We start from the raw sequence: 27,890 nt of genomic DNA on the forward strand, positions 1-27,890 counted from the left end.
TTCCTACTGAGTACTTCAATTTTAAATGCTTTGAATAGATGCACCAATTTTGTTTTATGATTTCCACTGATTTCGTATTTGGGGAATTCGTTTTCCATTTTCTTTGTAATGTTAATGGTTTGTTTTTTTTAATAATGTATAAAATGACCTTTACTTCCTGACAGGAGAGATGGTCCATCGGGTCCGGACCTTCCTAACAAACTTCTTAACTCAACATACATTTGTCCACTTTCTCAATAGGACTATACTTGTTTAACAAGGAAATGATTGATATAGTATGAAAATTTCATCTTACACTTCATCTGTACTCTTTCTCTTATAAAAAACATTCTAGTTCTATCGCTTTGTTCTGAAAACGTAAGTGAAAGTGTTTTACAATTGTTTGTCGTCTTTTCGGGTGCAGAGCAGCATAATACCCGTTCAATACTACATAGAAGTAGTGGCTTGTACTATTAGATACCTCACAACAAAAATATTTGGATGCGCGTCTGCTTCGAGATAAAGTTTCTCATAGATAATTTTGATTATTTAATAATCAAATTTAAGTACTTAACAATCAAAATTAGATATATATAAAATAGTAATTCGTTTTGAGAAAGTAAGGGACAATATTTAACTAGACTTGAAGATAAAAATCTTATCACATTAAAATTCCAGTACATTTCAAAGAAAATCAGAAAAATAATTCCCCATTTAAGTCAATGGGCTAAAAAAAATTAAAACGGCATAGACAGGGCTATAATTAACACTTTCCCCGTCCCAGGCCATTAGAAAATGTCCCCTCCTTAATTTCAGTATTTCCGCTAAATTTCTGTAATTCCTAGAACTGGAGTATAAAAAGGTTGACTTGAGAAAATTGCCGCCCGGGCCATGGTTCGTGTTGGCCCATTCGTAAATACGGCCCTGAGCACAGGTACTCAACATCGTCAAGTTCTTCACTCTCTGCTTCAACTTGCAGGATAAGTTAGAACATACAATAAATTATAAAATACCTGACATGATTTAATTATTAATTCTCATTTCAATTTTACTTTATACAAAAGGAAAATACCCGGAGTGCTCCCTCAAAGGATTAACATGCTTCGCTCAACAAATAGGTAAGTTATTACGCTTTAAATATTAAGTTTACAATACCAAATTAATCAAGAAGAACCGAAAAGACTTTACCTGCCAATCGTACAGCCCGAGTTTGATTCTAGTGTCTGTGGGATTTATTCTATCATTCTATGATAATAGAAATGTGTTTCAGGGGTTTTACCGAACATGTTGCAAACGAATATCTCGGCTGACCTGGTGGAGCGTAGATTACCTTCATCTTTTTATTATTAAGTAATTGAATATATATATATATATATATATATATATATATATATATATATATATATATATATATATATATATATATATATATATATATATATATATATATATATATATATATATATGTGTGTGTGTGTGTGTGTGTGTGTGTGTAAAATCGCGTTTTGAAAATACTGACTATAGCCTGTAGAAAAGAAAACTTAATTTTGAAAACCAGATTAAAAGTTTGACAACAAAAAATAATAAACTAATTTTTAGATTAAAGGATCCAATATATTTCAATAAAAAATTTTCTTATATGCCTTATATCTGAAGAATTACATATAGCGTAGCCAAACTCAAACTATCACTTAACTCAGTATGATGTCCTTATTCCTTAATAATAATAATAATAATAATAAAGCGTTCAAAATTTTGTGGCTCCTGATCCAAAAACTAATTATTGGTCAAGATCGCAATCTTTTTATGTATTTTTGGATCATTTCTAAAATTCTTGCCCAAGTTCGCAAACTTTTGAGCCATTTTTTTAATCATTCCTAAAATTCTTGTTTTATAATACTGTTTAGCCGATGCGACGTAAGGTTAATCGTTTTAAGCGTTTTAACTAATGTCTATTCTTAGAGTCTGTCCAAAAAGAATTTAGTCTTAATTTATAGGCCTACAGGGCGTTCATGAACTATACCGACAAATTGTAAAATCAAATAAGATTCTAAAAAGTTTATGTGAACATACGGGGGGAAGTCCATAGTTTTGGAGCTAGGACCGTGCAAATCGTTATAAAATAAATCATAGCACGCGTCTAACATTTTTTTTATTGTCACGCGATCCAGTTGATAAGGTAATGATTAGCTAGAAGCATCAAAACTAACATTTTTTAAAGATATAGGTTGCCACTGGAGAAAGTGCTCCAGACAAAATAACGCTGTTCCACATTCAGTGGAAGGAGTCGCCTATTCCCAGAGTTGATAGAATAATTGAAATAACATACAAATTTACGGTGCAACCTCGTACATGCGTAGGGTAACATTACATGAATATTGTTTTTACAAAACAATTTACATTTCAAGTCTGAACCTTGTATTATTGCAACTCGTAAGCTAAAAACACAATTTGAACACCCAATTCTATACATAGATACATGTATGTACGAAGTAGCAACATTCTCAAATTGTAATTAAACATAATCCTGATGGATTATATCCAAGCTGAACAACTCTAATATATCATCACTTTCTACAGATGATTCTAATAAAATACCCATTACGTGTTCTAGATGGATAATTAAGAAATGTAAAGTCGAATGTTGGTCAAACTATATGTTCATGTAATTAGATCTATATGTGAAAGCTCATTAGACTAATGTTATGTACCATCTAAACTTACTTTCAATCCACAATTACAGATATCAATTTATATTTAAATATTTATTCTTTTGACTCCTATTCTTCTTCTTCATGTTATTCTATGAATAAGCCCCTGTATGGTTGCGCCGGGAGCTAATAATGACCCAGAAATTGCAAGTAATGCCAGAACTCTGTCTTGCTGCTTCTAAACAGTAATTATTTTTGTAAAATAATTTTGCTGCAAACACGATAAAATAATTTTGCTGTGTTGTTCCTTTTCTATTAAATTGCATTATTGAGGGGACAAAATAACATCATTGTAACCTTTCCAACCTAAAAACATATACCTGAAATGCTGAAATCAAAATTTCATATTAGAAACGTTTAGATAAATACACAGTGATCCTGTACTTTTCTATTTAACAGAAATAGCTTCTAAGGAGTATAAACCTGAAGACTGCAACTGTTACGAAACGTGTGATCAAGAGATTGTTTCCACCCAAGTACTTTATGAAAGCAGGTAAGTTACTAGCATTAGTAGAACATAAATATGTTGGTGAATGGATGCTATGCTTAATTTCATCACTTTATGTGCAAATAAAAGTACAAAACCTTAAAAAAAAATCATTGCTAACTACACCAATATATGTTTCACATTTATAGTATTTCCATGTAGTTGCTAAGGATGCGCACGAGTCGAGTCCAGATTTAAGGCTGTCTCGACTCGTCTCGAGAAAATGTTGTCTCGACTCGAAAATATGTTTCTGTCTCGACTCAACTCGAATCGAGACGAGACGTCTCGAAATTCGAGCCGAGAAAAAATATACGAGTTAAAATATTCGCACACATCAGCCAGAACATGATGACTAGTTACCTAATTGTCAGTATGTCTACCTTTGGCACGGATATTAACGGAGACGCGTCTTGCCATGGACACAATGATCCTTGGTATGTGTATCGCTGGAGAGAGTTGGCACCACATGTGCACACCTAGATCGCCTCATTCCCGTAAATTCCGAGGAGAAGGCGATGCTCTCTGACGTCACGTTCAATCACATCCCAGACGTCTTTGATTGGGTTTAGATCCAGCGAGTTGGGTGGCCACTACATCACTTTGAACTCGTCCCTGTGTTCCTCGAACCACTCCATCACACTCTTGGCCTTGTGACATGGTGCATTATCTTGTCGAAAAATGTCACTACCGTTGGGAAACATGGTCGGCTTGAAAAGGTATACGTAGTCTACAAGCAGTGTGCGATACATCTCGGCCGTCATGGTGCCTTGCTCGAGCTCTGCTAGACACATGGATGCTCACGTGAATGTTCCCCAGAGCATAATTAAGCTGCCGCCAACTTGTCTCCGTCTCGTAGTAAAGGTGTCAAGGAGCTGTTCCCTTGGAACACGACGGTTTCGCACCCTCCCATCGTCATGATGAAGAAGGTATCGGGATTCATTAGACAATGCAACGCTCTGCCACTGTGCCAAGGTTTAGTGACGATGGTCATGCGTTTATTTCAGTCGTAGTTGCCGATGTCGTGGTGTTAACATTTGTACATGGATGGGTCGTCAGCTGCGGAGGCCCATCGTTAGGAGTGGTTAGGAGTGTTCGGTGCACTGTGTTAAGACACACTTGTACTTTGCCCAGCGTTGAAGTCTGATGTTAGTTCCGCCACAGTTCGCTGTCTGTCCTGTTTTACCAATCTGTCCAGCTTACGACGTCCGACATCTGTAATGAGGTGGGGGGCGCCCAATCCCTCGACGTTCGGATGTAGTTTCCCCTTAGTTTCACCACTTGTTGAAGACACTCACCACAGCACTCCTCGAACACCCGACAAGTCCTGCAGTTTCCAAAATTCTCGTGCCGAGTCTCCGGACCATTACAACCTGCCCTCGGTCAAACTCAGATAGATCACTTCCCAATTCTACAAACGGCCAGCACTTCACTAATTAACTGAATTGAAAATTAAATCTTGATTTCGAAAGATTAACTATTAAGTTTATGCGTTCTGTACCTTTCTAAAGTAACAAATGCTGGAATTGGTTTCAATGCTGTTTCTGAGTGAATACTTTCTTCAAAATAATATTAAAATTTATAGAAAAATTTTCGAGATATTCGAGTCGAGTCGAGATTTTTACGAGCAGTCTTGACTCGACTCGAAAATTCGAGTCGAGAAATATTTGTCTCGACTCGTCTCGAATTTTACAAAGTGTGTCTCGACTCGTGCGCATCCCTAGTAGTTACGTCTTCTTACCCTCCTTATCTTTGATCCAACCACTAGGGAAAAGGGGCGGATTCTGGCCAAGTTAGTGACGGTCTCAAGAGAAGGGCACCCTGTCGTAAAAGCTAAGTGAAAAACATAATCATGGGTCGTCTAAATAATGCCTCGGAAAATGCTAGGGCGTACCCCGTCTAAAACTGGAAAAAGGGGGCCGTTGCCACAGCAACCACTGTTGCCATAACAACGAATCCTGTCACCGCTCGTCAATCTAAAACTGATTGAGGAAAAAGGAAGCTGCAACAAATGTGATGCACAGAATAAGTCGTGAGTGGGAACCCTTCACCCCTGGTGGGGATGTTCATGAAGCTATCAGCTTATGCCTAATTATATTGGAATATAATTTCCATTTCTTAATTTCTTAATTTCGAACATACTAGGTTCGATCGAAAAGAGAAAACCTTTTATCGGACTTCTAAAGAAAATAAAATCAAATAAATACATGACCGTGTTTATTACATATAGAATTCCCAGTCACGACCCCCCTTTCAGTTTTATTAAAAAGAAATTAGAAGAAGGAGAAGAAGATGAAGAAAAGAAAAAGAAGATAGAAGAGGAAAGATGTAAAGTAAGAAGGTGATAAAGGGGAAGCTGTTACTAGATATTTTGAGGAATATGGTAAAGGAAAGTGAATAATTATCTAATTGTGATCGTTTCCAATAGCTATTGGGTAAATGTCTGGTATTAGGGTGATCAAAGGTAGACACATGTTAACCCATACATCCCCGATCTAGATCCATCTGACCCCAACTACCGAATTATCCCAATCTAGCTCGGAGATAGATGAGAAAGTTTAATTTTACCGTTTATTCAATATTTCCAGAAGTTTTAGACTAATATTCAATATTTGAAAAATGAACGACGCAGTTGATGGCATGTTAGAAACGACCACAGAAAAAAAAAAAATCAGAGTATCACATATGTGTCGAAGATTTTGACTTTCACAGTTCTCTCATGATGATCATTCGTTCAGGCTACTTCAGTCCTTTTTACTTCCTTCATAGAGCCAACTTAAGTTAGTATTAACATTCAATGAGTTCAATTGATAACTACCAATAATTATAATAAATTACACATGTATGACAAGATAATTGGTGCACTTAATACTAAACCTACATTTCACTCACACACACATTCATACAGGACAATGTATACTTCGGGTTGTATTTGGTTGAATTAAACTAACCTAACTACAATGCTATAGACATTTATTACATTTCAATAGAAGAAGATTTAGTTTGACATAACAGAACAAAAAATTTAATACATGAAAAAAAATGTTTCATAAACATGCACAGAAATTCGCTACTTGCAACAAGATCAAATAACACATTTCACTTTTATATATATATATATATTAAAAGTTGAATTACATGAAAAAGAATTAAACCAAAGACGAAACAAGAAAAAAGAAGAAAAAAAAACTTCAAGGGTCGAGATATATTTAAAATTCAGTGCAATGAATACATATCGTTGCAGGCAAAAGAGAAAAAAATAATTGGTTAATCATTCAAAAAAAAAACACTTTAGTAATATTTTATTGAGTCTTTGTCTCAATAGGAGACATATCGACAGTTTTATGAGTCTTCGTTTTTACGTCGATAATAGCTCCTTTTTTTTTTCTTTTAACTCTCTTTAGGCACTGTGGTTTGTGTCCATGAGAGTATTCAATTGGTTTTGTTTTAACTATAGACAACTAATTGCTTCATATCACATATACGTTTATATTTTTCATTTTGTCACTCGACGCACTTGATCTAAAATTTCAAAGTTTGTTAATATTAAAGAAAAATTATCAAATCCAGTCACAGATATTGGGAACATATTTCCATATTCCGGTATTCACATTAACTTATTAAACAGATTTCAGTTCGTTGAATTTAAGATCACTAATTTTTTTCCTAGTATAGATCTTGTAGTCAAAAGATTCTAAATATTGAATAGTTTGGTTTCCGATCGTAGGGGAAGGATTTGTTTCATGGTTTACTGATGGAAAGATTCGTTGGAGGGGCGCACTGTTTCGTAGGTTGCTAATTTCACTCGCAAAGTAAATTTGGGTAAGGATTAGGGTTATTCTTATTTATCTTACGACCCGCTACTTGTTTTATTCACATGCAGTAGTTAACATTATATTCCACTTTAATAGTTACAAAAATTAATAACAACTCAACAAAAAGTAATTTATGACAATTTACGCGGGAATACTATATATCACAAATAGTTAGTTAATACCGGGTGTCAAAAATCTATGGCAACCTAACAAGACCAGGGTAAATATCGAGCCCATTACATACATACTCGTATATATATATATATATGTATTCATATTAATCAATACAATAAATTTCACTTTAATATCTATCTTAATATTTCATCGACGTTTAAATTCTACATCACCGTTCATATTCGACAAGTATTCATATTTTATAAATATTTATATTTATTTGGCTCAAAGACAAAACAAAAAACCCTGACTATCAAAATTCACTTTTTTCCTTCATAAGGTTGCAACATTGTATTTCATATGAATAAACCCGATAATCAATAATCATTTTCAATTTACTAAAGATCCGCGTATATATACAAAAAAAAAATAGCTGGTGTTATTTAATGAGTTGACATAAGAGGTGGAAAATGCAACAAATAGAGCAGGCACGTAACTTTTAAAACTATGTAAGTACATATATAGATGTATATACAAAAAAAAAATCAATGTTATTCGAAACTAGTGGGCCCAAACTATTAATACATACACACTATATGACCAATCAATAGAAATAAAAACCAGAAATCAGTAATCAATTGATATAAGTTGTATGATCAATGAATAACAAAGGTTTCTAGGAATCTGAAAGCATAGTGTACCTTCTCGTCAATTTCCCCCGTGGTGGATTGAATATCGCGAAAATGGTCCTGAGTTGTGCTGCAATACCTCCACGAATTGCATCCCTCGATGTCTCAGTTAGTACATACGATCGAAATAAGTGAAATGAATATTGTATGTTTTATGAGTTTCAGAAACCGGGGGGGGGGCAAGGTTGAAAAATTTAAAAAAAAAAATCTCGAAGTAATGAAGACAGAGAGAGAGATAGAAAAGAAAGAAGACGAAGAATAGGGGCGCCAAAGACTTAAGTGAGAAATAACTAACGCTACAAAGACAGAAGTCGAATTTCACTCTCAACAAATCCTTAGCCAAAATATTATTAAAATGCCAAAAGGGTGGTCTACTCAAATACGTAGACTCAAGGAGCGCCCTGCTGCCAAGGAGCAAGTCTGTGTCTTGTAAATAATAACTTCACAAGTTATTGCTTGTAAAATTATTATCTAGTAACCGTATCCGGCCCAAACCAACAGGGTCCCGGAAATCGTCCGGAAGGTTAGAGACGGCGTTAATTTAGAATTTCAAAAGAGAAAAAAAAAATCATCCGACCACTTGGAAACTAGAAGATTCCAGAATAGTAATGAAATTAGAGTAATAGCTAAGATATCCCTAATGAGAATTTGCCAAAATAAAAAAAAATTAAATAAACTGAATTTTGGATCGGTGATTTCAATAACCAAAACATCACCGATAGCTACCCTGCGCAGACACGCCACAGTCTGGGATGTCGTTAATTTCCCTCATCTAATTAAACTAAGAAAAGAAATGAAAATACTTAAAGGGACTAGGGGTCGACATCCGGGTACGCGATAACATAAATATTAATTTAGTAGCAGTTAGTTTAATCGGATAGTCCGAACTGAGTTATATGAACACTGCACAATAAATAAATAAGGTAAGCAACGAAAAAAAAAATCTCGGAGAGGCTATGAATGCTAAAGGTACAAATGACCGAAACCTGTACTTTTCGATGATCACAGGATATAGCAGTTGGTTTTCTTAATTATCATTTCTGTCATCCTTTAGAAGTAATTCCCACATGATACTACTCTATCTATTGAAAGGCTTAAGATCTGGGGCTGTTGTTAGGAGGTACATAAATGCAAAGTAACACACAATTCCCAACTATAATTTACTATCCAAGTAGCAAACTCGGTTGGATGAATGCACTGGTGTGGAAGTCAAAACGCGAGAGATTTTTTTTCTTTCTTTCTTCGTAAACATATTCATATTTTCACTATATAAAATTCACTAGGCCTATCCATTTAAATATAGGGGTCATCATCTCATTCGTATTATATATCATATTATTAACATATCATTACATTCATTCATTATCTACTAATTTTCGCACGAAGTAATATTTTATAAACACCCTATTTCGTACATTTTACACGCAGGCCATACACATATTTACATTACGCAGTAATAAATATATATATATATATAACTATCACAATCTATCACGCTCAAACCACCACACGATCACATTCATCGAACCACGTACTCTTTATTTCGAAGCACCCAAATTGTATTTACCTTGCAGGTTTAAAAAAAAAATCATACATGTATTTACGGAAAGTTAAATTGTCAATGGTTAATCTATTTCTGATTTGTTGATAAAACTGAAGCAACAATGGAATTTTCTACAGCCACGGGAAAAGAGAATTTAATACTACATTTTCAAACAAACAGTAACAGCATATGGGCTTTACTTCTATTAAGGAAATAGGTGTTCTTTATTTCAGCGGATTATTCATTAACTACTGGACCTAGCAAGCTGAAATTTTCAGTACAGTAAGATCTCATGCTATTTTATACGAAGGTATACTCATCCGAACCGAAAACCATGTCCACGGGAAGTAATTTGAGAATAACTGTCCAAAATCAAACAATCTAAATCACTAAGTCATGCGATGTCGTACTGTCAACAAACAATTGACTACCGAAAACTGACGCTATGGCGCTGTAGTGGAGGCATAATTTACCGTGTACTGAAATGTATACTTGTACTCATTAATCAGAAATTTAATATTTACTCTGGTTTATTTATGTTAGAAAAATGGTACTAAATTAAAGCATATTTATACACTGTCCAAATCGAAAATTCACACACTCACACAAAACTACTAACTACATACACCACTGTTAGTACTATACATAAAGACAACTAACTAAACTAAACATGCACCATTTAGTTACATGCATGTTGACGAAAATAACCTAACACATTAGATTTAAAATACATTACTCCCTCGTCGATATATACAGTCGGCTCTATTTAATTTAAAGGGGGTCACAAATGAGAAAGGTAACACTAGGTCTAATTGACCTGACCAATTGTTTACATAATGATTGCCAAAAATTGATGCCCTGGGGGCACCTTAACGAGGTTTATGGAGGGACCCTTCCCCTGAAAGGGAAAAGGCCCTAAAACGAACAATAACTAACCCATTCCCCCGCTAGAACTGGTTCAATTTGGAAAAGGGGATAGGAGCCCTTTTAAGCTAACTTAAGCTGCCATTATGATTATTCACTTTACAACCATCAAACCTACGTACATGCGATTACTGAATAAATAATAAAAAGTCACTTCTACTTAATACACGAACAACATGCACTAACAGGTCGTAATTTCCCTAATCCCTACTTGAGTTTGAAATAAAAAAAAAGTAAAGTCACTCTTTCACTGTTGTCTATTCTCGATAGGCAGCAAACATGGCTTCCTAGTAAACAGAACTGGAATTTGTTATTTCACTGAATTGCAGCTTCTTTACCAAAATTTGTGGATTTTCCGGGCTCCTATTCCGTTGTAAATCTTTAACTATTGAATTACATTATATGTTACCTTAGTTGTCCTTGGAAATTGGAATTCTTCCCGAAAAATATGTAGCACAAAATTCACAAGCTGCTCCTTGTAAGGTGTCTTCGATTGTTCTGATAATATTGCGCCGAAAAAGCCAGAGGTAGGAGAATTCCTCCAATCAGAACGAAAACTTTAGCCGCGGAAATTACAAAGCAAATAGAAATTTGGCAAATCCAGATATAACCGGATCTGAAAGCGACTATGGACTAGTGAGAGGGGGTGAGGGAAAGATTAGGTACCTGGCCAAAATCTACATTGGTCTGAAATTAAGAAAATTTATATCCAATGACAGAACTATGTTTCGGTATGACGTCAGAATGGTAAACCTTGTAACTATTCGACTTATATATCCGAAAATGGGATTTACACTTAATCAAAATATAAATAAAATATATTATTCAGTGGGAATATGGTTACTAATGAAACCTTTGGATTCATTATATTTAATTCGAAGTAAAGAGAGTAAATAAATTGTGTAACTAAACCGAAATTGAATTAAAAAAAATTACTAGGTACAGGGTGCGTAAAAAAAATTGCCATTACTTTCAACTGTAATGGTACATTACAGTTTTCCCCGGCCCATTAACAAAATTTTGTTAGAATAACAAAATTTTGCTAATTGGGAATACTAACTAATGATGCTTGTTAAGTTAACACACTCATTCATCCCATTCAAACGTTACCAGTCACTCTAGGACAGTGTATTATATCTACTTGGGGTATTGCGCAAGTAATTCACTACGTTTATCTTCTGTACAATTGAAAATCTTTAAATTTCGAAAATTGTGAGTTCCGATACTTTTTTTTTTTCAGTAGTGTTCATATAGCGATAGAACGGACAGAAGTTCTAACTGAGAAATCGACAGAGACAACTCGTAAGGCTTCACTCGCCGACTAGCATATCAGATGACATTAGGATCTAGTTTCCCGACTATCACTCCCATTTAATATTGTTCTAGGCTCACCGTTACCACGCACTTGCGAAGGGACTGAATTCTGGGGTCGATTTACATTATTGTTACTATTATTCTGACTATTACCGTTCTCCCCTCTTCCGTACGCCCTGTTAAAATTCCTCCTGGTGTTTTCGCCCCTACCCGGGTTCGATTCCATGTTGGTACGGTCATAGGGACGATAACTCCGGCGATTGTTGAACATGGGCCGATTCCTAAATAGTCGCCGGCCATTATTGTTGTTTTCTGAGCCATACCCACTAGGATAACGAGATCCAGCTTGGGTATAACTCAGGAAATCTGTCTGGCAACTTGCCGTTACCTTCGTCTTCGTCGGTTTTAGAATTTTTGCCTGTCGGGCGAAGTATCGTTTTGGTGGACCACCAACTTCCTTACCGCACAAGGCAGCTAAACGTGAGGTGACTTCTCGTACCGTTTGGCACAAGTGGGACGCTATGGCCCGGGACTCATCGGGTGGAAGAGCGTTAACTATAATATCTACAAGTTCAGCCTGAGAGGGATGTTCAGCTATCTGATAATATAGTTCGATAATTTTCCAAGCATAGTCCAAGAGGGACCCATACTTGGAGCGATCATACCGGAGTGATTGTAAGTTTCTCTTTTGGAGCCGTTCGATGTGCTCATTACAATATTCTTCTTTAAAAAGAATCAAAAAATCACTAAACGTCCGGATTTGGTATTTAACCGAAGCAAACCATGCGCCCGAAGCGGCGATCAAACATTTTTCAACTATCTGTAGGCGTTCCCCATCTGTAAGTTTGTACATGTCTAAATATTGCTGCAGTCTCCGCAGGAAAACTCGAGGTAACCCGTTAGTAATGTTCCCATCGAAAGTGGGAAAACGTTCAATATCCCGGAGGGAAACTTTAGAGCTCATACTGTAAAAGGGAGAGTCGTCGTTGCCATAGAAACTACCGTTTCCATAACAACGAATCCTGTCACTGCTTGTCAGTCTAAAACTGTTTGAAGAAAAGAATAAGTCGTAAGTGGGAACCCTTCACCCCTGGTGGGGATGTTCATGAAGCTATCAGCTTATGTCTAATTACGTTCGAATATATTAGCCGTTTCTTAATTTTGAACATACTAGATTCGATCGAAACGAGAAAACTTTTTATCGGACTTCTAAAGAGAATGAAATAAAATAACTAAATACATGACCGTGTTTAGTACATCTAGGATTCCCAGTCACGACCCCCTTTTCAGTTTTATTAAAAAATAGAAGAAGAAGATGAAGAAAGGAAAAGGAAAATAGAAGAGGAAAGAGGTAAAGTAAGAAGGTGATAAAGAGGAAGCTGTTACTGAATATTTTGAAAAATATGGTAAAGAAAAGTGAATAATTATCGAATTCCAATAGCTATTGGGTTAATATTTGGTATTAAGGTGATCAAGGGTAGACACATGTTAACCCATACATCCCCGATCTAGATCCATTTGACCCCAACTACCGAATTATCCCAATCTAGCTCTGAGATAGATGAGAAAGTTTAATTTTACCGTTTATTCAATATTTCCAGAAGTTTTAGACTAATATTCAATATTTGAAAAATGAACGACGAAGTTGATGGCATGTTAGAAACGACCACAGAAAGAAAAAAAAATCAGAGTATTACATATTCGTAGAAGATTTTGACTCTCACAGTTCTCCCATGCTGATCATTCGTTCAGGCTACTTCAGTCCTTTTTACTTCCTTCATAGAGCCAACTTAAGTTAGTATTAACATTCAATGAGTTTAATTGATAACTACCATTAATTATAATAAATCACACATATATGTCAAAATAATGGATGCACTTAATACTAAACCTACATTTCACTCACACACACATTCATACAGGACAATGTATACTTCGGGTTGTATTTAGTTAAATTAAACTAACCTAACTACATTACTATATACATTTATTACATTTCAATAAAAGAAAAATTAGTTGGACATAACAGGGAAAAACTTAATACATGGAAAGAATGTTTCATTAACATGCATAGAAATTCGCTAATTTTATCAAGACCAAATAACACATTTCTCTTCCTATATATATATTAAAAGTTGAATTACATAAAAGAGAATTTGACAAAAAAAAAAATGAAAGACAAAAATAAAAAAAATTCAAAGATCAATACATTTAGGATTCAATGTAATGAATATATATATATCGTTGCGGAAAAGAAAGAAAAAAAAATATAATTGGTTAATCATCCTAAAAAAAAAAACACTTTAGTAACATTTTATTAGGTCTCTGTCCCAAGAGGAGACATTTCGACGATTTTATGAGTCTTTGTTCTCACATCGATAATAGCTCCTTTTTCCAACTCTCTTTTGCACTGTGGTTTGTGTCCATGAGAGTATTTAATTATTTTTGTTTTAGCTATAGACAAATAATCGCTTCATATCATATATATATATTTATATTTCTCATTTCGTCACTCGACGCACTCAATATAAAATTTCAAAGTTTATCAAGGTTAAAAAAAATTTGAATCCAGTCACAGACATTGAGAACATATTTCCATATTCCGGTATTCACATTAAATTATCAACCAAATTTCACTTCATTAAATTTAAGACCAGTAATTTTCTTTATAGTATAGATCTTGTAGTCAGAAGATTCTAGTCACTGAATAGTTAAATTTCCGATCGTAGGGGAAGGATTTGTTTCAGAGTTTACTGATAGAAGATTCGTTGGTGGGGCACACTGTTTCGTAGGTTATTAATTTCACTTTGATCTTGCGAATAAATTTGGATGAGGATTAGGGTTATTTTACTTATCTTACGACCTGCTACTCGTTTTACTTACATGCGGTATTTAACATTATATTCAACTTTAATAGTTACAGACATCAGTAACCACTCAACAAAATGTAATTTATTACAATATACGCGGTAACACTATATGTCACAAATAGTTGGTAAAGGTCGGGTGTCAAAAACCTATGGCAACCTAAACAAAACCAGGGTAAATACCGAGCCCATTACATACATACTCGTATATATATATATTCATATTATTCAATACAATAAATTTCACTTTAATATCCATCGTAGTATTTCGTCGACGTTTAAATTCTACATAACCGTTCATATTCGACAAGTATTCATATTTTATAAATATTTATATTTTATTGGCTCAAAGACAAAAACAAAAACCCTGACTATCAAAATTCACTTTTTTCTCTCATAAGGTTGCAACATTGTACTTTCTATGTATAAACCCGATAATCAATAATCATTTTCAATTTACTAAAGATCCGCATATATATATGTATAAAAAATAGTTGGTGTTATTTAGCGACATAAGAGGTGGAAATGCAACAAAATGAGCAGGCACGTAACTTTTAAAACTATGTAAGCACATATATAGATGTATATAAAAAAAAAATCAATGTTATTGGAAACTAGTGGGCCCAGACTACTAATACATACACACTATATGACCAATCAATAGAAATAAAAACCAGAAATCAGTTGTCAATGGATATAATTTGTATGATCCATGAATAACGAATGTTTCTAGGAATCCGAAAGCATAGTGTACCTTCCCGTCAGTTTCTCCCGTGGTGGATTGAATATCGCGAAAATGGTCCCGAGATGTGCTGCAATACCTCCACGAATTGCATCCCTCGATGTCTCAGTTAGTACATACGATCGAAATAGGTGATATGAAATATTGTACGTTTTCATGAGTTTCAGAAACCGGGGGGGGGAGGTTGAAAAATTTGAAAAAAAAAATCTCGAAGTAAGGAAGACAGAGAGAGATAGAGAAGAAGGAAGACGAAGAATAGTGGCGCCAAAGACTTAAGTGAGAAGTAACTAACGCTACAAAGACGAAAGTCGAATTTCTATCTCAACAAATCCATAGCCAAAATATTCTTAACATGCCAAAAGGGTGGTCTACTCAAATACGTAGACTCAAGGAACGCCCTGCTGCCAAGGATGCAAGTTCTGTGTCCATCAGATCCCAATCCCACAAGAGTTTGGTTGTAAGATTGAAATCCGATCCCCGTATCCGGCCCAAACCAGCAGGTTCCCGGAAATCGTCCGGAAGGTTAGAGAAGGCGCTAATTTAGAATTTCAAGAAAAAAAAATCATCCGACCTCTTGGAAACTAGAAGATTCCAGAATAGGGATGAAATTAGAGTAATAGCTAAGGTATCCCTAATGAGAATTTGCCAAAATAAAAAAAAAATTAAATAAACTGAATTTTGGATCGGTGATTTCAATTACCAAAACATCACCGATGGCTACCCAGCGCAGACATGCCACCGTCTGGGACGTCGTTAATTTCCCTCATCTAATTAAACTAAGAAAAGACATGAAAATACTTAAGGGGACTAGGGGTCGACATCCGGGTACGCTATAACATAAATATTAATTTAGTAGCAGTTAATTTAATCGGATAGTCCGAACTGAGTTATATGAACACTGCACAATAAATAAATAAGGTAAGCAACAAAAAAAAATCTCGGAGAGGCTATGAATGCTAAAGGTACAAATGACCGAAACCTGTACTTTTCGATGATCACAGGATATAGCAGTTGGTTTTCTTAATTATCATTTCTGTCATCCTTTAGAAGTAATTCCCACATGATACTACTCTATCTATTGAAAGGCTGAAGATCTGGGGCTGTTGTTAGGAGGTACATAAATGCAAAGTAACACACAATTCCCAACTATAATTTACTATCCAAGTAGCAAACTCGGTTGGATGAATGCACTGGTGTGGAAGTCAAAACGCGAGAGATTTTTTTTTCTTCGTAAACATATTCATATTTTCACTATATAAAATTCACTAGGCCTATCCATTTAAATATAGGGGTCATCATTTCATTCATATTATATATCATATTATTAACATATCATTACATTCATTCATTATCTACTAATTTTCGCACGAAGTAATATTTTATAAACACCCTATTTCGTACATTTTACACGCAGGCCATACACATATTTACATTACGCAGTAATAAATATATATATATATATATAACTATCACAATCTATCACGCTCAAACCACCACACGATCACATTCATCGAACCACGTACTCTTTATTTCGAAGCACCTAAATTGTATTTACCTTGCAGGTTTAAAAAAAAAAATCATACATGTATTTACGGAAAGTTAAATTGTCAACGATTAATCTATTTCTGATTTGTTGATAAAACTGAAGCAACAATGGAATTTTCTACAGCCACGGGAAAAGAGAATTTAATACTACATTTTCAAACAAACAGTAACAGCATATGGGCTTTACTTCTATTAAGAAAATAGGTGTTCTTTATTTCAGCGGATTATTCATTAACTACTGGACCTAGCAAGCTGAAATTTTCAGTACAGTAAGATCTCATGCTATTTTATACGAAGGTATACTCATCTGAACCGAAAACCATGTCCAATGAAAGTAATTTTTGAATAAATGACTAAAATCCAACAACCTAGATCACTAAGTTATGCGATGTCGTATTGTCAACAAACAATTGAGTACCGAAACCGGACGCTGTGGCGCTGTAGTGGAGGCATAATTTACCGTGTACTGAAATCTATACTTGTACTTATTAATCAGAAATTTAATATTTACTCTGGTTTATTTATGTTAGAAAAATGGGACTAAATTAACACATATTTATACACTGTCCAAATCGAAAATTCACACACTCACACAAAACTACTAACTACATACACCACTGTTAGTACTATACATAAAGACAACTAACTAAACTAAACATGCACCATTTAGTTACATGCATGTTGACGAAAATAACCTAACACATTAGATTTAAAATACATTACTCTCTCGTCGATATATACAGTTGGCTCTATTTAATTTAAAGGGGGTAAAATGAGAAAGGTAAACACTAGGTCCAATTGACCTGACCAATTGTTTACATAATGACTACCAAAAGTTGATGCCCGGGGGGCACCTTAACGAAGTTTATGTAGGGACCCTTCCCCTGAAAGGGGAAAAGGCCCTAAAACGAACAATAACTAACCCATTCCCCCGCTAGAACTGGTTCAATTCAGAAAAGGGGATAGGAGCCCTTTTTAGCTAACTTAAGCTGCCATTATGATTATTTACAATACTATCAAACCTACTACATACATGCAATTACGAAATAAATAATGATAAATCACATTTACGGTATACACGACCAACATGCACTAATCAGGTCGTAATTTCCCTAATCCCTAATTGAATTTGGAATAACAAAAAAAATAAAGTCACTCTTTCACTTCTGCTATTATAGCTGGGCAGCAAACATGGCTTCCTAGAAAACAGAACTGGATGCTTCACTAAATTATTGTTTCTTTACGAAAATGTAGCTTTTTTCACTGTTTTTAGGGCTCCTACACAGCCTTCAGTGTTCAATTATGAAATTAAATCATATTTTTTACCTGAATTCTATTAAAATCTTAGTCCTTTTACCGCAGATATGTAGGCGAAAATATAAGCTGCGTCTCGTAAGGTGTCTTCGATTATTCTGATAATATTGCGCCGAAAAAGCCAGAGGTAGGAGAATTCCTCCAATTAGAACGAAAACTTTAGCCGCGGAAATTACAAAGCAAATAGAAATTTGGCAAATCCAGATATAACCGGATCTGAAAGTGACTATGGACTAGTGAGAGGGGGTGAGGGAAAGATTAGGTACCTGGCCAAAATCTACATTGGTCTGAAATTAAGGAAATTTATATCCAATAACGGAACTATGTTTCGGTATGACGTCAGAATGGTAAACCTTGTAACTATTCAAATTATATATCCGGAAATGGGATTTACACTTAATCAAAATATAAATAAATATATTATACAGTGGGAATATGGTTACTAACGAAACCTTTGGGTTCATTATATTTAATTCGAAGTAGAGAGAGTAAATAAATTGTGTAACTAAACCGAAATTGAATTAAAAAAAAATTACTAGGTACAGGGTGCGTAAAAAAAAATTGCCATTACTTTCAACTGTAATGGTACATTACAGTTTTCCCCGGCCCATTAACAAAATTTTGTTAGAATAACAAAATTTTGCTAATTGGGAATACTAACTAATGATGCTTGTTAAGTTAACACACTCATTCATCCCATTCAAACGTTACCAGTCACTCTAGGACAGTGTATTATATCTACTTGGGGTATTGCGCAAGTAATTCACTACGTTTATCTTCTGTACAATTGAAAATCTTTAAATTTCGAAAATTGTGAGTTCCGATACTTTTTTTTTTCAGTAGTGTTCATATAGCAATAGAACGGACAGAAGTTCTAACTGAGAAATCGACAGAGACGATTCGTAAGGCTTCAGCCGTCGACTAGTATATCTGATGACATTAGGCTGCAATTTCTCGTCTATCACTCCCATTTAATATTGTTCTAGGCTCACCGTTACCACGCACTTGCGAATGGACTGAATTCTGGGGTCGATTTACATTATTGTTACTATTATTCTGACTATTACCGTTCTCCCTTCTTCCGTACGCCCTGTTAAAATTCCTCCTGGTGTTATCGCCCCTACCCGGGTTCGATTCCATGTTGGTACGGTCATAGGGACGATAACTCCGGCGATTGTTGAACATGGGCCGATTCCTAAATAGTCGCCGGCCATTATTGTTGTTTTCTGAGCCATACCCACTAGGATAACGAGATCCAGCTTGGGTATAACTCAGAAAATCTGTCTGGCAACTTGCCGTCACCTTCGTCTTCGTCGGTTTTAGAATCTTTGCCTGTCGGGCGAAGTATCGTTTTGGTGGACCACCAACTTCCTTACCGCACAAGGCAGCTAAACGTGAGGTGACTTCTCGCACCGTTTGGCACAAGTGGGACGCTATGGCCCGGGACTCATCGGGTGGAAGAGCGTTAACTATAATATCTACCAGTTCGGCCTGAGAGGGATGTTCAGCTATCTGATAATATAGTTCGATAATTTTCCAAGCATAGTCCAAGAGGGATCCATACTTGGAGCGATCATACCGGAGTGATTGTAAGTTTCTTTTTTGGAGTCGTTCGATGTGCTCATTACAATATTCTTCTTTGAAAAGAATCAAAAAATCACCGAACGTCCGGATTTGGTATTTAACCGAGGCAAACCATGCGCCCGAAGCGGCGATCAAACATTTTTCAACTATTTGTAGGCGTTCTCCATCAGTAAGTTTGTACATGTCTAGATATTGCTGCAATCTTCGCAGAAAAACTCTAGGTAACCCGTTAGTAATGTTCCCATCGAAAGTGGGAAAACGTTCAATATCCCGGAGGGAAACTTTAGAGCTCATACTATACGGGGCAGGAAAAGAATCTAGTGGAATCAACGCATTATCCTGAGCGGTTGGGGTTGTCACCGGATTTGCCACCGACGGAGTGGTCACTGAACTGAACGCTCCCATATGACCAAGAGAGGTTTTGTAATTTGTGTTGACCATGTAAGGTTCAAACTTAGGACCCACCACGGCAGTAACCGACGGTCCGGCACATCTCCTTTCCCCTCCTGGCAGCACGCTGTAAGATTGTACCATTCCAAAAGTAGAGTGAGCATTTACGCTAGTGACTGTTGTAGTCACAACACTCGACTGCATCGGTACATCGAAATTACTCAACCATGATTTCGAGGTTGGCTGATGCGGGGGACAATACATGGTTGTGTCCCGTGCATCAGGCAACACTTGACTCTTTCCCGGGAGGACGTTACTCGTTTCTGGGAAATTTTTCCCTATAGAATCGCTATCAGGAAAAGGATAGGAGATGTCAGACTTGACGATTTCCAGTTTAGTAATCTTCCCCTTAATACTGTCTACCTCAGTTTGAATTCGACTAATTCTTTGATCAACCGACTCTAGTTTAGTCTCTATTGATAGGTCGGATATTACAACATTCAATTTACTTATTTCAGCCTGCTGCTGTTCAACCTTTCGTTCGATGTCACCAAATCTTTTGTTTGTACCCTCAAACTTTACATCCATTTCGTTTAGTTTCTCATTTGTTTCGTCTCTGAGCTGCTCGGTAGACTGTTGGGCCTGGTATCTAACCTGCTCCAATTCAGTAGACGTTTGTTCTTTCAATTTACTAATCGAAGAAGCAAAGTCTAAACAAATCTGGTCAAATTTGTTGTTTAATACCTCGAATCGAGCATCGGTCTCTCGTTTCGAGGTATCAAACTTTTCATTTATTTCACGTCTCATTTCTGCATTATTTTGTTCCATGTTAGAAAATTTTTCATGCATCATTTCCATCATCTGGCGAATTAATGCAGACGTGTCAGACCCTCCAGATGACATTCCTTCCTTCGGGTTTGCCGTCTGATCCCGAGAATCACTGTGATTTTCATTTTTTTCCTCATCGTCGAGGTCAGATATCTCCGCTGGAGATATTTGGCCTCGGTCCTTTTCACAGTCCTCACAATATTTTTCTATTTCGCCGGTTTGCACCTTTTCTGCATTTTCCGCAGTATCATCTAAATTGGAACAAGCAAAGTGGATCCATTTTTGTCCACAACCGGTGCATCTAATTAATCTTCGCGGGGCGCGAGATCTTTTCTCTTTTTCATTTAATGTGCATTGAGTGCACGTGATTTCACACTCGCCCTGTGACACCACAACCTTTTTTGTTGCCATAGTTTTGAGACACTTTACACTTTACAAAAGACAAGATATATATAGCAAAAATACACATATACTATAAAATACTTATTTGCTATCCAGACAAGTATTATTCATGACTTAAAGGACTCCCATTCTCCTTCCTTCCTTGAAACCCTTCTAGCGTTTAATTCTAATTTTAGAAAAATTTGGACACTCCTTCTCTTTCTCCCCCTTAGAAAAGGAAACAAAAATGACAAAGTAGCCAACGACTCTACTTATTTCATTTGACTATAAAATTTCTCTTATTAATTTCAATGTTGTAATCAATTCAACATGCCTTCAACCTCACTCTTTGACATTCTTAAAAAAATTTCAAATCTATCGGTCGCCATTTAAACGGAGATCCGTTGCCATGGAAACAAACGTTGCCATAACAACCATTCTTATCGCGGTTCACCAACTCAAACTGATTGGCATGATAACTGGTATTATTCAATAAGCATTTTCAGATCCGTTACCACAGTAAACATGGTTACCATAGCAACAGTCTTGTCACGTGTCGCCACTTTAAAACTGTAAAAGGGAGAGTCGTCGTTGCCATAGAAACTACCGTTTCCATAACAACGAATCCTGTCACTGCTTGTCAGTCTAAAACTGTTTGAAGAAAAGAATAAGTCGTAAGTGGGAACCCTTCACCCCTGGTGGGGATGTTCATGAAGCTATCAGCTTATGTCTAATTACGTTCGAATATATTAGCCGTTTCTTAATTTTGAACATACTAGATTCGATCGAAACGAGAAAACTTTTTATCGGACTTCTAAAGAGAATGAAATAAAATAACTAAATACATGACCGTGTTTAGTACATCTAGGATTCCCAGTCACGACCCCCTTTTCAGTTTTATTAAAAAATAGAAGAAGAAGATGAAGAAAGGAAAAGGAAAATAGAAGAGGAAAGAGGTAAAGTAAGAAGGTGATAAAGAGGAAGCTGTTACTGAATATTTTGAAAAATATGGTAAAGAAAAGTGAATAATTATCGAATTCCAATAGCTATTGGGTTAATATTTGGTATTAAGGTGATCAAGGGTAGACACATGTTAACCCATACATCCCCGATCTAGATCCATTTGACCCCAACTACCGAATTATCCCAATCTAGCTCTGAGATAGATGAGAAAGTTTAATTTTACCGTTTATTCAATATTTCCAGAAGTTTTAGACTAATATTCAATATTTGAAAAATGAACGACGAAGTTGATGGCATGTTAGAAACGACCACAGAAAGAAAAAAAAATCAGAGTATTACATATTCGTAGAAGATTTTGACTCTCACAGTTCTCCCATGCTGATCATTCGTTCAGGCTACTTCAGTCCTTTTTACTTCCTTCATAGAGCCAACTTAAGTTAGTATTAACATTCAATGAGTTTAATTGATAACTACCATTAATTATAATAAATCACACATATATGTCAAAATAATGGATGCACTTAATACTAAACCTACATTTCACTCACACACACATTCATACAGGACAATGTATACTTCGGGTTGTATTTAGTTAAATTAAACTAACCTAACTACATTACTATATACATTTATTACATTTCAATAAAAGAAAAATTAGTTGGACATAACAGGGAAAAACTTAATACATGGAAAGAATGTTTCATTAACATGCATAGAAATTCGCTAATTTTATCAAGACCAAATAACACATTTCTCTTCCTATATATATATTAAAAGTTGAATTACATAAAAGAGAATTTGACAAAAAAAAATGAAAGACAAAAATAAAAAAAATTCAAAGATCAATACATTTAGGATTCAATGTAATGAATATATATATATCGTTGCGGAAAAGAAAGAAAAAAAAATATAATTGGTTAATCATCCTAAAAAAAAAAACACTTTAGTAACATTTTATTAGGTCTCTGTCCCAAGAGGAGACATTTCGACGATTTTATGAGTCTTTGTTCTCACATCGATAATAGCTCCTTTTTCCAACTCTCTTTTGCACTGTGGTTTGTGTCCATGAGAGTATTTAATTATTTTTGTTTTAGCTATAGACAAATAATCGCTTCATATCATATATATATATTTATATTTCTCATTTCGTCACTCGACGCACTCAATATAAAATTTCAAAGTTTATCAAGGTTAAAAAAAATTTGAATCCAGTCACAGACATTGAGAACATATTTCCATATTCCGGTATTCACATTAAATTATCAACCAAATTTCACTTCATTAAATTTAAGACCAGTAATTTTCTTTATAGTATAGATCTTGTAGTCAGAAGATTCTAGTCACTGAATAGTTAAATTTCCGATCGTAGGGGAAGGATTTGTTTCAGAGTTTACTGATAGAAGATTCGTTGGTGGGGCACACTGTTTCGTAGGTTATTAATTTCACTTTGATCTTGCGAATAAATTTGGATGAGGATTAGGGTTATTTTACTTATCTTACGACCTGCTACTCGTTTTACTTACATGCGGTATTTAACATTATATTCAACTTTAATAGTTACAGACATCAGTAACCACTCAACAAAATGTAATTTATTACAATATACGCGGTAACACTATATGTCACAAATAGTTGGTAAAGGTCGGGTGTCAAAAACCTATGGCAACCTAAACAAAACCAGGGTAAATACCGAGCCCATTACATACATACTCGTATATATATATATTCATATTATTCAATACAATAAATTTCACTTTAATATCCATCGTAGTATTTCGTCGACGTTTAAATTCTACATAACCGTTCATATTCGACAAGTATTCATATTTTATAAATATTTATATTTTATTGGCTCAAAGACAAAAACAAAAACCCTGACTATCAAAATTCACTTTTTTCTCTCATAAGGTTGCAACATTGTACTTTCTATGTATAAACCCGATAATCAATAATCATTTTCAATTTACTAAAGATCCGCATATATATATGTATAAAAAATAGTTGGTGTTATTTAGCGACATAAGAGGTGGAAATGCAACAAAATGAGCAGGCACGTAACTTTTAAAACTATGTAAGCACATATATAGATGTATATAAAAAAAAAATCAATGTTATTGGAAACTAGTGGGCCCAGACTACTAATACATACACACTATATGACCAATCAATAGAAATAAAAACCAGAAATCAGTTGTCAATGGATATAATTTGTATGATCCATGAATAACGAATGTTTCTAGGAATCCGAAAGCATAGTGTACCTTCCCGTCAGTTTCTCCCGTGGTGGATTGAATATCGCGAAAATGGTCCCGAGATGTGCTGCAATACCTCCACGAATTGCATCCCTCGATGTCTCAGTTAGTACATACGATCGAAATAGGTGATATGAAATATTGTACGTTTTCATGAGTTTCAGAAACCGGGGGGGGGAGGTTGAAAAATTTGAAAAAAAAAATCTCGAAGTAAGGAAGACAGAGAGAGATAGAGAAGAAGGAAGACGAAGAATAGTGGCGCCAAAGACTTAAGTGAGAAGTAACTAACGCTACAAAGACGAAAGTCGAATTTCTATCTCAACAAATCCATAGCCAAAATATTCTTAACATGCCAAAAGGGTGGTCTACTCAAATACGTAGACTCAAGGAACGCCCTGCTGCCAAGGATGCAAGTTCTGTGTCCATCAGATCCCAATCCCACAAGAGTTTGGTTGTAAGATTGAAATCCGATCCCCGTATCCGGCCCAAACCAGCAGGTTCCCGGAAATCGTCCGGAAGGTTAGAGAAGGCGCTAATTTAGAATTTCAAGAAAAAAAAAAATCATCCGACCTCTTGGAAACTAGAAGATTCCAGAATAGGGATGAAATTAGAGTAATAGCTAAGGTATCCCTAATGAGAATTTGCCAAAATAAAAAAAAAATTAAATAAACTGAATTTTGGATCGGTGATTTCAATTACCAAAACATCACCGATGGCTACCCAGCGCAGACATGCCACCGTCTGGGACGTCGTTAATTTCCCTCATCTAATTAAACTAAGAAAAGACATGAAAATACTTAAGGGGACTAGGGGTCGACATCCGGGTACGCTATAACATAAATATTAATTTAGTAGCAGTTAATTTAATCGGATAGTCCGAACTGAGTTATATGAACACTGCACAATAAATAAATAAGGTAAGCAACAAAAAAAAAATCTCGGAGAGGCTATGAATGCTAAAGGTACAAATGACCGAAACCTGTACTTTTCGATGATCACAGGATATAGCAGTTGGTTTTCTTAATTATCATTTCTGTCATCCTTTAGAAGTAATTCCCACATGATACTACTCTATCTATTGAAAGGCTTAAGATCTGGGGCTGTTGTTAGGAGGTACATAAATGCAAAGTAACACACAATTCCCAACTATAATTTACTATCCAAGTAGCAAACTCGGTTGGATGAATGCACTGGTGTGGAAGTCAAAACGCGAGAGATTTTTTTTTCTTCGTAAACATATTCATATTTTCACTATATAAAATTCACTAGGCCTATCCATTTAAATATAGGGGTCATCATTTCATTCATATTATATATCATATTATTAACATATCATTACATTCATTCATTATCTACTAATTTTCGCACGAAGTAATATTTTATAAACACCCTATTTCGTACATTTTACACGCAGGCCATACACATATTTACATTACGCAGTAATAAATATATATATATATATATAACTATCACAATCTATCACGCTCAAACCACCACACGATCACATTCATCGAACCACGTACTCTTTATTTCGAAGCACCTAAATTGTATTTACCTTGCAGGTTTAAAAAAAAAAATCATACATGTATTTACGGAAAGTTAAATTGTCAACGATTAATCTATTTCTGATTTGTTGATAAAACTGAAGCAACAATGGAATTTTCTACAGCCACGGGAAAAGAGAATTTAATACTACATTTTCAAACAAACAGTAACAGCATATGGGCTTTACTTCTATTAAGAAAATAGGTGTTCTTTATTTCAGCGGATTATTCATTAACTACTGGACCTAGCAAGCTGAAATTTTCAGTACAGTAAGATCTCATGCTATTTTATACGAAGGTATACTCATCTGAACCGAAAACCATGTCCAATGAAAGTAATTTTTGAATAAATGACTAAAATCCAACAACCTAGATCACTAAGTTATGCGATGTCGTATTGTCAACAAACAATTGAGTACCGAAACCGGACGCTGTGGCGCTGTAGTGGAGGCATAATTTACCGTGTACTGAAATGTATACTTGTACTTATTAATCAGAAATTTAATATTTACTCTGGTTTATTTATGTTAGAAAAATGGGACTAAATTAACACATATTTATACACTGTCCAAATCGAAAATTCACACACTCACACAAAACTACTAACTACATACACCACTGTTAGTACTATACATAAAGACAACTAACTAAACTAAACATGCACCATTTAGTTACATGCATGTTGACGAAAATAACCTAACACATTAGATTTAAAATACATTACTCCCTCGTCGATATATACAGTTGGCTCTATTTAATTTAAAGGGGGTAAAATGAGAAAGGTAAACACTAGGTCCAATTGACCTGACCAATTGTTTACATAATGACTACCAAAAGTTGATGCCCGGGGGGCACCTTAACGAAGTTTATGTAGGGACCCTTCCCCTGAAAGGGGAAAAGGCCCTAAAACGAACAATAACTAACCCATTCCCCCGCTAGAACTGGTTCAATTCAGAAAAGGGGATAGGAGCCCTTTTTAGCTAACTTAAGCTGCCATTATGATTATTTACAATACTATCAAACCTACTACATACATGCAATTACGAAATAAATAATGATAAATCACATTTACGGTATACACGACCAACATGCACTAATCAGGTCGTAATTTCCCTAATCCCTAATTGAATTTGGAATAACAAAAAAAATAAAGTCACTCTTTCACTTCTGCTATTATAGCTGGGCAGCAAACATGGCTTCCTAGAAAACAGAACTGGATGCTTCACTAAATTATTGTTTCTTTACGAAAATGTAGCTTTTTTCACTGTTTTTAGGGCTCCTACACAGCCTTCAGTGTTCAATTATGAAATTAAATCATATTTTTTACCTGAATTCTATTAAAATCTTAGTCCTTTTACCGCAGATATGTAGGCGAAAATATAAGCTGCGTCTCGTAAGGTGTCTTCGATTATTCTGATAATATTGCGCCGAAAAAGCCAGAGGTAGGAGAATTCCTCCAATTAGAACGAAAACTTTAGCCGCGGAAATTACAAAGCAAATAGAAATTTGGCAAATCCAGATATAACCGGATCTGAAAGTGACTATGGACTAGTGAGAGGGGGTGAGGGAAAGATTAGGTACCTGGCCAAAATCTACATTGGTCTGAAATTAAGGAAATTTATATCCAATAACGGAACTATGTTTCGGTATGACGTCAGAATGGTAAACCTTGTAACTATTCAAATTATATATCCGGAAATGGGATTTACACTTAATCAAAATATAAATAAATATATTATACAGTGGGAATATGGTTACTAACGAAACCTTTGGGTTCATTATATTTAATTCGAAGTAGAGAGAGTAAATAAATTGTGTAACTAAACCGAAATTGAATTTAAAAAAAAATTACTAGGTACAGGGTGCGTAAAAAAAAATTGCCATTACTTTCAACTGTAATGGTACAT

The 27,890-nt window shown here is 35.2% G+C and overlaps 1 protein-coding gene across 1 annotated transcript in view; it reads left to right on the plus strand.

Moving 5' to 3' along the window:
- Window positions 1-27,890, plus strand: part of LOC145665865 (uncharacterized) — a 124,911-nt gene that overhangs the window by 38,714 nt on the left and 58,307 nt on the right. The window contains exons 7-8 of the mRNA XM_081732978.1: window positions 1,044-1,097; window positions 3,090-3,183. Of these exons, the coding sequence (XP_081589104.1) occupies window positions 1,044-1,097; window positions 3,090-3,183 (148 nt within the window). The remainder of the gene's footprint in view (window positions 1-1,043; window positions 1,098-3,089; window positions 3,184-27,890) is intronic.

Source organism: Thermobia domestica, chromosome 12, assembly GCF_964235325.1.
Source record: "Thermobia domestica chromosome 12, izTheDome1.hap1.1, whole genome shotgun sequence".
NCBI lineage: Eukaryota > Metazoa > Arthropoda > Insecta > Zygentoma > Lepismatidae > Thermobia > Thermobia domestica.